This window comes from Chiloscyllium plagiosum, unplaced genomic scaffold (genome assembly GCF_037043375.1).
Source record: "Chiloscyllium plagiosum isolate Xiang-an unplaced genomic scaffold, Cpla_swu_hap1 HiC_scaffold_1, whole genome shotgun sequence".
NCBI classification, from domain to species: domain Eukaryota; kingdom Metazoa; phylum Chordata; class Chondrichthyes; order Orectolobiformes; family Hemiscylliidae; genus Chiloscyllium; species Chiloscyllium plagiosum.
In genome coordinates, this window is record NW_028270139.1 from 124,197,338 (window position 1) to 124,210,553 (window position 13,216).

The window sequence follows — 13,216 nt, forward strand, 5'->3', positions numbered from 1 at the left end:
CCTAACCTGCACATTTTTGGATTGTGGGAGGAAACCGGAGCACCCGGAGGAAACCCACGCAGACACGGGGAGAATGTGCAAACACCACACAGAGAGTCGCCTGAGGCGGGAATTGAACCCGGGTCTCTGGCGCTGTGAGGCAGCAGTGCTAGCCACTGTGCCACCCACCACTGTGCCACCGTGCCACCCACCACTGTGCCACCGTGCCACCCAATAAGGTAGTTAAGAATGTTGTCACTTGACCAGAAGGATGTGATTGTACTACAGGGGGTACAGAGGAGATATCCCACTCAATGCTTGGGTTGGATCATTTTGACTGCAAAGAGAGGCTGGACAGGTTCAGATTGTTTTCTTTGGAGCAGTGAAGGTGTGGACCTAATAGAAGTGTAGTTCTTTACTACAGACATCTATTCAGAAATGCTATTACCAGCTTCTGGAGCAAGTGGCAGATGAACCTAGGCCTCCGATTTCAGAGGTCGGAACACCTCTGGAACCTAATCGAGGCGTGTAAGTTTATAAGGGGCATACAGGTTGGAAAGAAAGTAGCTGTTTCCATGAGTAGTAGAATCATGAACAAGGGGTCATAATTTTAAAATGAAGGGTAGGAGGTTTAGAGGAGATTTGAGGAAACATCTTTTCACCGAAGGAGTGGTGGAAATTTGGAAGTCCCTGACCCGGGAGGATAGTAGAGGCAGAAAAGTCACAACCTTTTAAAAAGTATGTTGATGAGCATTTGAAATGTTGTAACATTCACAGCTATGGGCTGAGTGCAAGAAGGTGAGGTCATTGTAGTTGATTGTAATTTTTCCTCTCTTGTTGGTGCAGACTCGTTGAGCCAAAAGGCCTCTTCTGTATTCTGACTCATAATATTTTCATCATTTTTAGGTTTCAAACAACAAAGTGGAAGGACATAAAAGTTGGAGATATTGTACGCCTACACAAAGATGATTTTATTCCAGTAAGTTTCATCTTTGGTTTAAAAAAAAGTTGGGAATTTTTTATGTTGTTTTGGATTACATGCGCATATTCTTTTTAATTATTTAGGCTGATATACTGCTGTTATCCAGTTCCGAGCCCAACAGCCTTTGTTACGTGGAAACAGCTGAACTTGATGGGTAAGAACTTGCGTTTACAATGAGCTTTTAACTCCGAGGTGGACAATATTCTTTGCAAACAGAAGGCACTTTCTTTCACAGCATGCACTGCAATAGGCATGATGAAAACAGGCATGATGAAACTAAAGTGTGGCTTGCTAAGAAATTGCTTCATAGGTGCCATAATCATCCACTTCTGACCTTTGGAAGCAACGCGGCATATTTACTTCGCTTTGTCATTTGCATTTTAATTTTTGCCATAATTGCTGTATTGATCATATGACGATGTGGATTTGCTGGATTGAGGTTCTACAGTCATTTCAGTTTTGTAAAAATAAAAGCAGTTCTAGTACAGTTCTCTCTGAAATATCTTTTTGCATGCGATAAATCAAGTGCAGTAATAGTTATGGTAACTCTTTTCAAAAATTAGACCAAAGGAGCAAAAAGATGAAACGATTGGGTAATCTGTTTGTAGTGATATTGTTTAACAAGAACTGTCAATCAAGATTCCAGAACACTTTGCAGATTCTCCTGCACTAGTGCCATGTGATCTATCCCATTCTGTTCGAATCACTAGAACAAATAGCAAGGCTTTTGTTTCACACAAGCTGCCATGTTATTACCATGAACCCTGGCAACGTTTGTCCAATTACCACTTCTACAATTATTTTTTCTGAGTAACCCTAGATAGACTCTTGAATACGTGAATACCTTGAGTTAGTGTATTCCTGCATTCCAAGACATGAAGCATTTCACACACAAATTGTCAGCTGTTCTACCTGTGCACATGATTTGGAAGTGCCGGTGTTGGACTGGGTGTACAAAGTTAAAAATCACACAACACCGGGTTATCGTCCAATGATTTATTTGGAAGCACTAGCTTTTGGAGCGCTGCTCCTTCATCAGGTGGTTGTGGAGAATAAGATCGTAAGACACAGAATTTATAGCAAAAGGTTTTAGTGTCATATAACTGAAATTACATATTACAAAAGACCTAGATTGTTTGTTAAGTCTTGTTCATTCTAAAAGATGAGAGACTTAACAAATAATCCAGATCTCTTTCAATATATCATTTCATTTGCATCACTCTGTAAACTTTTGCTATAAATTCTGTGTCTTACGATTTTATACTCCACAACCACTTGATGAAAGAGCAGCGCTCCAAAAGCTAGTACTTCCAAAAAAACCTGTTGGACTATAACCTGCTGTTGTGTGATTTTTAACTTTGTACCTGTGCACAGAGGGTCTGTTTGTTTCAGATGTGCACCCAGTGCTGGCTAATCATTTCGTGAAAACTCGCTCAGAATGGCAAGGAAAAAGAAGGTTTCTGTGTTATTCTTCACTTTTGCCTCTCAATCTGGATTTCCACCTGGAGATGAATAATGTTTGCTGTTAATAAGGGATCAAATCAAATTTTGTTGCAATCCCCTAACTATATTCTGTGAAGTACTGCAGTTATTTTTAGCTTCATGTTTCTCTCTCTCGATCTTCAGATTGATCAGAGCAAATTAGTTGAGACTATATTTTGAAGCTGCTTTAATGAGCTTTTATCTTTTTATCTTTACACTTAACATTCCATCCTGTATTTGGCATTTCTGAGCATGAGATGGGGGGCTTTCCTGATTTTGAACGTGACCTGAACATTCAGCTGGCTCTTGAGGTTGTCATTCCAAATACACTGGATACTTTTCAATGTTCTTAGAAAAATTCAAGAATGCATCTGCTTTTCAGCAAATACAACAGTTATTCTGTTTTACTTTTTAAAAACATAAACATTAGGCCACAGACTAATGTATTGCATTTACTTTAAGTAGGAAATGTAGACTTCTTAATTAGTCAGATTGCCAATATAGCATTGCTTTGTATCAATTTTTTATGGATTATGCTTGTTACCTTTGCAAAATGGTGTATAAGTCATATTGTCTCTCTTAGCTGAAGGATTCAAGTGCAAGCCTGGGAATTTGTCCTTACGCTAGGCATGGACAACGAGAAAACATGAACAATTGTTGTTGCAAAACAGAAAATTAACACACTGCTGAATTATTTGTGTTTTCAGAGAAACTAACCTGAAGTTTAAAATGTCATTAGAAGTTACAGACAGACTGCTGAAGAAAGAAAAGGATCTGGAATCTTTTGATGGTGAGTTTTTGTGTGCATTATTGCCATCTATAGTTTGTAAGTGTTTAGGTTCTTTTTGGGCTCATGCTTAGAATTAAAATACTTGGCGTTAGATTTGTGAGGGCAGCTATCTTTACTAACTTTCCTCGGAGGGTGGGGAGGGCATGCCAGTCATTCACTGGGCCAGCATCATTGTCCTTCCAGAGTTGCCCTTGTGAAGGTGATGATGAATTGCTGCAGTTCACATAATATAGGTAGACCCACAATGCCATTAGGGAGAAAATTCTAGGATTTTGTCCCAGCAATATTGAAGGGATGATGATATATTTCTAAGTCAGGATGGTGAGTGGTTTGGAGGGGAACTTACTGGTTATGGTGTTCTCATTTATCTGCTGCATATGTCCTCCCAGATGGAAATGGTCATGGGGTTGGAAGATCCTGTCTAAGGATTGAGTTTCTGCAGTTCATTTTTAGATGGAAAACACTGCTTTTACTCAGCGTCAATAAGGAGAGTGTAGATGTTTGTGGATTTGGTGCCAATTAAGTAGGTTGCTTTGTCCTGGAAGCTGTCAAGTTTCATGAATGTTGTTGGATCTGCCCTTATCCAGGCAAGTGGGAAGTGTTCTATCACACTCCTGACTTGTGCCTTGTCATTGATGGACAGGCTTTGGAGAGTTGGGAGGTGTTACTCACTGTAGTATTCCTAGCCTGTCACCTGCTTTTTACAACAGCACAACACAAGAACAGGTCCTTTGGCCCCTTGTAGCCAATGTATTTATATGGTAAGGAGAAAGTGAGGACTGCACATGCTGGAGATTAGAGTCAAGACTGTGGTGCTGAAAAGCACAGCAGGTCAGCAAGCATCTGAGGAGCAGGAGAATCGAAGTTTCGGGCATAAGCCCTTCATTATTCCTGATGAAGAGCTTATGCCCGAAACATCAATTCTTCTGTTCCTCTATTTATATGGCTAGTCGAGTTCAATTTCTGGTCAATGATAACCCCCAGAATGTTGTTTGTGTTGGGGGAGGGGGGGGCGGTGGTGCTTCAGTGGTAGTTACACTATTAAATATCAAGAGGTTGTGGTTATATTGTCTCTTATTGGGGTTTATTGTTCCCTGGTGTTTGTGTGGCATCAATATTACTTGTCACTTGTCAACCCAGGTCTGGGTATTGCCCAGATCTTGTCGCAGTTGAGTATCTGAGGAGTCAGGAATAATGCTGAACCTTGTGCAATCATCAGTGAACATCCCCACTTCAGACCTTACGAAAGAGGGAAAGCCATTTATGAAGCAGCTGAATATATTTGGGCGTAGGACATTAGCCTGAGGAGCTCCTTGAAGAGTTATGGTCTAATGAGAAGAGTCTTGTCGAGTAAACAAGATGTAGTTTATTGCATCTTTGCAATTATTTACAGGCTAGAAGATCTAGTCTTCAACTAAGTCCTCATGACCTGTTTGTATTAGGTGACACTTATTGGCTCATTCAAGTATTAACCCTTTAATGTCCTTCCAGAACTATGTATAAGACACTGTTTGAAATGTCAGACTGGCTGTTTGCACAGCTCAGATTTTAAAAGGAGGGCTCCTGCCAAGAAATGCATTTAAAGTCATAGATTCGTAGCGTCACAGAGATCTCCAGCACAGAAACAGACCTTTCAGTCCAACTCCATGCCAACCAGATACCCTAAATTAACATAGCTCCATTTGCTAGCATTTGGCCTAATATTCCTCTAAACCCTTCCTATTCATATACCCATCCAGATGCTTTTTTAAATATTGTAATTGCACCAGACTGCATCACTTTCTTGGGCAGCTCATTGCATACACACACACACCACCCTCTACATAAAAATGTTGCCCCTTGGATCCCTTTTAAATCTTTCCCCTCTCACCCTAAATCCCTAAATCTCACTCTAGTTTTGGACTCCCCCAACCCAAGGAAAAGACCTTGCCTATTTACCCTATCTATGCCCCTTCATGATTTTATAAACCTCTATAAGGTCACCCTGCAGCCTCCAATGCTCCAGGGAAAATAGCCCAGCCTATTCAACCTCTCCCTCTAGCTCAAACCCTCCAACATTGACAACATATTTGAAAATCTTTTCTGAACCCTTTCAAGTTTCACAACGTCCTTTCTATAACAGTGAGACCAGACTTGCATGCAGTATTCCAATAGTAGCCTAACCATTAACCTGTACAACCACAGCATGACCTTGCAACTTCGATGCTCAACGCATTGATCGATAACAGAAAGCATACAAAAGCTTGCCTTCACTATCCTATTTACCTGTGACTTCACTTTCAAGGAGCTATGAACCTGCACTCCAAGGTCTTTTTGTTCAGCTACACTCCCCAGGACCTTATCATTAAGGTGTATAAGTCCTGTCCTGATTTGCCTTTCCAAAATGCAGCAGCTCATACTTAGCAAAATTAAACTCCATCTGCCCCTCCTTGGCCTGTTAGCCCATCTGATCAATATCCGTTGTACTCCGAGGTAGCCTTCGCTGTTCACCTCCAATTCCAATGTCATCTGCAAACTTGCTAACCATATCTCCTATGTTCACATCCAAATCATTTGTATAAATGACAAAAAGCAGTGGAACCAGCACCAATCTTGTAATCAACGCCCAGGTTTGCAGGCAAGAATAAAGGCTCAGCACTAGTTTTGTCTTATGCCTTTTAAAAAAAAAAAAGTGGTCATAAAATGCTGGTATTGGTGGCTAGTAGTCAGCATTTACCATTAATTCCTAATTGCCAAGAAGGCAGTTAAGACAACCACACTATTGTGGGTCTGGAGTCACATGCAGATCAGTGTTGAAAAGTGTGGCGCTGGAAAAGCAGAGCTGGTCAGGCAGCATTCGAGGAGCAGGAGTGTTTACGTTTTGTGCATAAGCCCTTCAGGATTGTGGAGTGTGGTGAATGGGGCTGAGAGATAAATAGCATGGGGGAAGTGGGAGAGGGTGTGTGGGACTTGGGGAAGGTAGCTGGGAAGGCAATAGATGCAGGGGTGGTGATGAGGTGAAGTGGATAGGTGGGAAGGAAGATCGTCAGATGGGACAGTTCAAGAGGGCAGTGCCGAATTGGAGGGTTGGATCTGGGATGACATGGGTTGGGGGGAGGGGAGTTGAGGAAATTGGTAAGATCGACATTGATGCTATGTGGTTTGGCAGATTTCCTTCATTAAAGTCAAATAGTGAAACAGATAGAGTTTTTACAATAATCGACAGTGGTTACACGGTCACTGTGAGGCAAGCTTTTGGTTCCAGATCTTTTAGAATTCAAAATTTACCTTTTGGCATGGAGAGAATCGAACCAGTGACACCAGAATATTAGTCTTGAGCTCTGAAATACACGGCCAATGAACTTGCCACTACACCTTTGCCTTCCCCCAGGTTTTTCATTCGGAATGTGTCACTGCTTCAGATCTGATTTTGAGCAGTGAAAAGACAAGCAACAGTAAAATTTGATTTGCAGAAATTAAACCAGGAAGCATTGGTTATAATATTTAATTCATGTGCAGAAAATGAGAGAAAGAAGGTTAGAAGTAAGAGATAAATGAACGGCCCATAAAACTATTCAGTCCTACCAAGCTGCTACAAAATCTAAAAGGCATTGTACTGGATTGACCAGTGGCATAGTTTTTAAAAAAAATATTGCTGTACAAAAGGAGTAACATTGTTTTAAAAAAATGATCTTTATGGAGGAAGTTTAGTCCTTCACTGAACTAAAGCAAACATGTTGCATCAGGTTTAGTAGAATGTGAGGAGCCAAACAACCGACTGGACAAATTTACCGGGACCTTGTACTGGAGAAACCAGAGTTATCCTCTCGATGTGAACTCAATCCTACTGCGTGGCTGCACAGTCCGTAATACAGAGATTACTCATGGAATTGTCATATTTGCAGGTATTCAATCAATTTTATTTCATCACATCCTGGCTTAATGCACCGTATGATGATTTGAGAAGTTTTGAATTGAATGGGAGTTGGGATTACTCCACTTGCTCACAGTCTGTCTGGATTTTTAAAGCTATCATAAGATTAGATTAGATTACAGTATGGAAACAGGCCCTTCGGCCCAACAAGTCCACACCGACCCGCCGAAGCGAAACCCACCCAAACCCCTACATTTACCCCTTACCTAACACTACGGGCAATTTAGTATGGCCAATTCACCTGACCCTGCACATCTTTTGGATGGTGGGAGGAAACCGGAGCACCCGGAGGAAACCCACGCAGACACGGGGAGAACGTGCAAACTCCACACAGTCAGTTAATGAGTTAATGATCATCAAATCATCCATGATCTTATTGAAAGGCAGCGCATAATTGATGGGCTGAATGGCCTACTTCTGCTCCTACGTCTTAAAGTCTTTCATTAATATCCTGTGATATTCAGGAGAAGTTGAATAAAACATGTCAAATACACCTATTTATTTGGCAATGAACATAAAACCACCTTGGAATTTTTTGACGTCTTGAAAATAGAGTTGTGCATGGCTTATAATGACTGCTTTAAACCATTCCCTCCCTGTGCTCTAATATTCAAGGAAAGCACTAATTATTTTATCTGAGCTTTTATCCTGTTTGTACATTTTTAGCATTTCACATGGTAAAGTTGCTTTGATAGAATATGCCATTAGGATAATGACTCCATCAGAATACTGGTATTCCTGTTACACTGTATAATCTGTTTACAGGTGCTGATACAAAAATCATGAGGAATGGTGGAAAAACCAACTTCAAAAGGACAAAAATTGACCAACTCATGAACTACATCGTTTATCTGGTAATAGAAATACCATCACCTGCAGGACAGTTACACAATTGTGTTTTTAGATTTTCATGCAATGAGTGATCCATATGTGCAATCGTACTTCTTTCTAGATCTTTCTGTTCCTCATTCTTCTGTCAGCTGGTCTTGCTATTGGACACACATTCTGGGAAAGTGAAATTGGCAATACCACCCGATCCTGGTACCTTTATGATGGAGAAGATGATCCACCTTCCTACAGAGGTTTCATTGCCTTTTGGGGTTATATCATTGTTATGAACACACTGGTCCCCATATCACTTTATGTAAGGTAAATATACCTCATTCTGTTCTCTTGTTTTGTGTGGCTCCATGAAAGTAAGGCATCCTAATAGTACGAGGGTTGAGTGCCTGAAATTGGTGGTTAAATTCTTTAAAGGAATGACGAGGTCAGTATTTATTGCCCATTCCTAATTGACCTTAATTGAGCGGCTTGCTCTCCCATTACAATGAACATGTTCTTCTTATTAAAAACTGATAGAACTATGGATGCTGGAAATCCGAAACAAAAGCAGAAATTGCTAGAAAAGGTCAGCAGGTTTTGCAACGTCTGTGGCGAGAAATCTGAGTTAATGTTTTGGTTCTAATGACCCTTCTTCAGAACTGATGGCTAGGAAATTTTTTTCTTAATGCAGAAGCTAGGGTGGTGAAAGGAGTAAACAATAGGTGGAGATTGAGCCCGAGGAGAGAGAAGCACAGTTGGACAGACAAAGGAGTGGATAATGAAAAGCTACTAATAGGGACTATTAGTGGCTAACCATGAGTTGTGTGTGATAGCAGACCATGTGATAACAAGGCCTGGTATGTGGGATAATGACATAGTGCGTCAAGCCCTAAAATTCTTTAACTCAATATTGATTCCAGAAGGCTGGAGAGCTCCCAAGTGGAAAATCAAGTGCTCGTTTTCTAGCTAGCACTGCAGTAAGCCTGAGACGCAGATGTTGGCTGGGGAACACAGGTGTGTGCTCATCTTGGAGGCTGCTAGATGTTCAAGGTCATTTTTGCAGACAGAACACTGGTGTTCTCTGATGGAATCTCACCTGCTATGACAAAATTAGGAATGGAAGGGTAATGGCTATATTACCAGTTTTGTAATACGAAGACTTGGATAAATGATCTTTCAACTGGAGTTCAAATTCCTCCAAGTCACCTCCTTTGCTGTCATGCCTAATTCTGCAGATCCCTAAGTTTGAAACATACCTTCCTTTCTGCTGACAACCTTTATAATAAATCAGTCTATTCAGGAGAAAAGAAGTCAGACTTATTGCAAAGTTAAAAATCACACAACACAGGTTATAGTCCAACAGGTTTAATTAGAAGCACACTAGCTTTCGGAGTGTCACTCCTTCATCAGGTGATAGTGGAGGGCTGGAGAGAATTTATAATACACAGAATTTATAGCAAACATTTACAGTGTGATGTAACTGAAAAATTAATTGTCTCTTAAGTCTTTCATCTGTTTGAAAGCCATGATTGTTTCACTTCTTTCTTGTGTAAATCACAAAACCTTTTTAAAAACGTTGCATTCTCAGGTTAGCTGTTAACAATAGTGATAGCTAGACAATATGTTGAAGGTGTTAGCCCCCTGTGTTCTCTGTCTATGCCATGATGTTTAGGTTGATTCTAATCTAAAAAGTGAGATATTGGAGTTCTACATGAATGCATGCAGTTTTTGAGCAAAGTACAATGTAACCCCGCAAGTACAAATTCACCTCACAAAATATATGTGTGCATGTGGGTCTTTTTCTGTGTGTGTGTGTCTGTCTGTCTGGGTTGGGGGCCGAGTGTGTGGTCATGGGCACCGCACAACAATCAACAGACAGGAGTGTTCCCTCCCAGATGAGGAACACTTCAGCGGTCCAGGACATTCGACCTCGGACCTTCGGGTGACCATCCTCCAAGGCGGACTTCGGGACAGGCAGCAGAGGAAAGTGGCCGAGCAGAGGCTGATAGCTAAGTTCGGTACCCATAGGGAGGGCTTCAACCGGGACCTTGGGTTCATGTCACATTACAGGGGACCACCATTGCACCACACACTGACACACTCACGGACACACTCCTTTCCCCCCTCTCTCACACTCTCTCTCACACACATACACACAGATGCGCACACAGACACCTACACACACTCACACATGCACCCCCTCACAGACTTAAGACACTCTACACTCACACTTTCTCACACTCACAACCCCCAACACAGACACACACACACCGACAGACACACACACACCGACAGACACACACACACCGACAGACACACACACACCGACGGACACACACAGACACACACACACAATTTTGTGGGGTGAATTTGTACTTGCAGGGTTACATTGTACTTTGCTCAAAAACTGCATGTATTCATGTAGAACTAAGAGCTCAAACACTGCATAGACAGAGAACACAGGGGGCTAACACCTTCAACATATTGTCTAGCTATCACCATGGTTAACAGCTAACCTGAGAATGCAACTTTTTAAAAAAAGGTTTTGTGATTTACACATGAAAGAAGTGAAACAACCATGGCATTCAAACAGATGAAAAACTTAACAGACAATCAATTTTTCAATGTATAATTTCAGTTACATCACACTGTAAATGTTTGCTATAAATTCTGTGTGTTAGGATTGAGCCCTCCACTATCACCTGATGAAGGAGCAATGCTCTGAAAGCTAGTGTGCTTCCACTTAAACCTGCTGGACCAGAACCTGGTGTTGTGTGATTTTTAACTTTGTACACCCCAGTCCAACACGGGCATCTCCAGATCAAAACTTATTGCATAATGCAATGTTGAATTTATTGCATTTGAAGCAAGAATAGGCTTGATCAGTTTCTTGTGCTCTTGATGATTGCCAAAAGAGACAATTACCATAACAGAAACAAAAACAGAAATTGCTGAAGAATCTTGGCTGGTTTGGCAGAAAGCAGTTGCTCCTCGCAAATGCTACTAGACCTACTGAGTTTCTCCAGCAATCTATGTTTCTGTTTCAGATCTCCGGCATCCACTGTCCTTTGCTTTAATTACCGTAACAGTCTCTGTCATCTCACCCTTTAGTGTTGAAGTGATTCGCATGGGTCAAAGCTACTTCATTAACTGGGATCTCCAAATGTATTATGCTGAAAAGGACACTCCAGCCAAAGCACGCACAACGACACTGACTGAGCAACTTGGACAGATAGAGTACATCTTCTCTGACAAGACAGGAACTCTTACACAGAATATCATGGCATTTAAGAAGTGCAGCATCAGTGGCACTACATATGGTATGTTTGCTTCCTTATGATAGAAAAGTAATCATAACCTGTTCATCTCAAATTTGCCTAAATATGCCAGGGATTGTCTGACTGCCCTTTGTAAACACAATTTCTACCATCTAAAAGAACAAGAGCAGCAGATGTATAGAAACAATACCACCTATAAGTACCAGTCTAAGTCAAAAATTATCCTGGTTTTGAAATGTATCATTGTTTCTTCATTGCATCGAATTCCTGCAACTCTCCACATGAACAACACAGCAGGTGTACCCACACCACATTAACTGCAGTGATTTAAGAACTGTTCCTGCATCATCTCGAGAGAAAGTAGCAGCCGATGGCAGAGCAGACTGAGGGGCCCAGTGACATACCCCTGCGATTAATTCATACGTTGACAATAAATGCTGGAGTTACGAGCAATGTCCATAATTTTTGTTAAATGTTGACCATTTCTTGGGCAAATATTGCACTTATGTTGCAGAATGGCTACAGGAGATGGACTGAATATAGATTTAGCATATTAATATACATGAAGTCACATCGTTTCCTTTAATTCACGTCTTACCAGAAATTTGCTCTATCAATTTACCATCCATGTGAGGAAAGTGAATATTACCCTCTGTAATGTGTTAACACCACTCTGCCCTGAGGTCAGTCCTAAACCTTGACTTTTTGCAACAGAGGCAAACACAAGAAGCTGAGATTCTGAATTTGATGCATGTTGGGTTCTGAAAATGTGGCTCTTTGCAGCCTTCATCCTACAGGTAAAACTTTCTCAGTGCCCAGTTGCCTCATTGATGATAAGTGAAGAATGATTAAAATGACAGACTAATGACTTAGGCTTTGCATATGTTTGTAATATACAAATAAGTCATTTAAAAATTAATTCATAAGTAGGCATCACTGACCAGGCAAGCATTTATTGTTTAGCTTGAGTTACCCTCGAGAAGTTGGTAGTAAGAAGCCTACTTGAATGGCTGCACTCCATTTGGTGTAGTTTAGCTATTAAGGAATGAATTCCAGGACTTTGACTCAGTGACTCTAAAGAAATAGTGATACAGTTCCAAGTCAGGATGGTGGGTGGCTTGGAGAGGAATTTGAAGGTGACAGTGTTTCTATGTATCTACTTCCCTTATCCTTCTGGATGATCATGGATATGAGTTTCAAAGGATCTTGAGGTGAATTTCTGCAGTGTAATTTACATTCTGGCTTAAGTGCTGCTACTGTGCATTGGTGTCCAGGGTAAATGTTTGCGGATGTGGTGCCAATCAAGTGGGCTGCCTTATTGTGGATGGAGATCAGCTTCTTGTGTAGTGTTGAAGCAGCACTCAATGGTGTAAGTGGGGGGGGTATTCCATCACCTTTCTGACTTGTGCCTTATAGTTGGACGTGCTTTGGTGAGTGAGGAGGTGGGTTACTTGTATGAATCTTAGCCTCTGACCTGCTCCTGGTGACACAATATTTATATGGTTAGATTTGAGTATGATACATGACATTGTTCATACTTCACACAAACCTCTTCCCAACTTTTTCCCATCCTGGCACTATTTCTCTCAATTGAAACCTTCTTGCGTTTTTTAAAATCCTTTCATAAGACATGGCAATGCAGACAAAGCCAGCATTTGTTTCCTATCCCTAATTGTCCTTGAGAAGTTGTTGAGCTATGTTTTTGAAGCACGATTTGGTTGAACAATGTTGCATTTTATTAAAATGGAATGGCTTGCTCATCCACTTAAGAGGGCAGAAACCACATAGCTGCAGGTGTGAAGACATGTATGTCAGCCAGACCAGCTAAGGATGGAAATTTCTTTCTGTAAAATATATTCCTGAACCTGATTGTTGATTGCTGTGAAAAACCAGTGGTTTCAGGGCCATTGTAGTGAAGACGTATTTTCAATTTGAGATTTTTTTTATCAACTGAACACATGTCAAATGAT

At 41.0% G+C, this 13,216-nt stretch overlaps 1 protein-coding gene across 3 annotated transcripts in view; it reads left to right on the forward strand.

Moving 5' to 3' along the window:
• The window catches only part of atp8b1 (ATPase phospholipid transporting 8B1), a 145,063-nt gene that overhangs the window by 87,731 nt on the left and 44,116 nt on the right, over window positions 1-13,216 (forward strand). For all 3 annotated transcript variants that reach the window (XM_043676452.2, XM_043676317.2, XM_087990485.1), the window contains 7 exons: window positions 886-958; window positions 1,045-1,115; window positions 3,151-3,233; window positions 6,959-7,117; window positions 7,912-8,000; window positions 8,099-8,295; window positions 11,080-11,288. In XM_043676452.2, coding sequence (XP_043532387.2) covers window positions 886-958; window positions 1,045-1,115; window positions 3,151-3,233; window positions 6,959-7,117; window positions 7,912-8,000; window positions 8,099-8,295; window positions 11,080-11,288 — 881 coding nt within the window. The remainder of the gene's footprint in view (window positions 1-885; window positions 959-1,044; window positions 1,116-3,150; window positions 3,234-6,958; window positions 7,118-7,911; window positions 8,001-8,098; window positions 8,296-11,079; window positions 11,289-13,216) is intronic.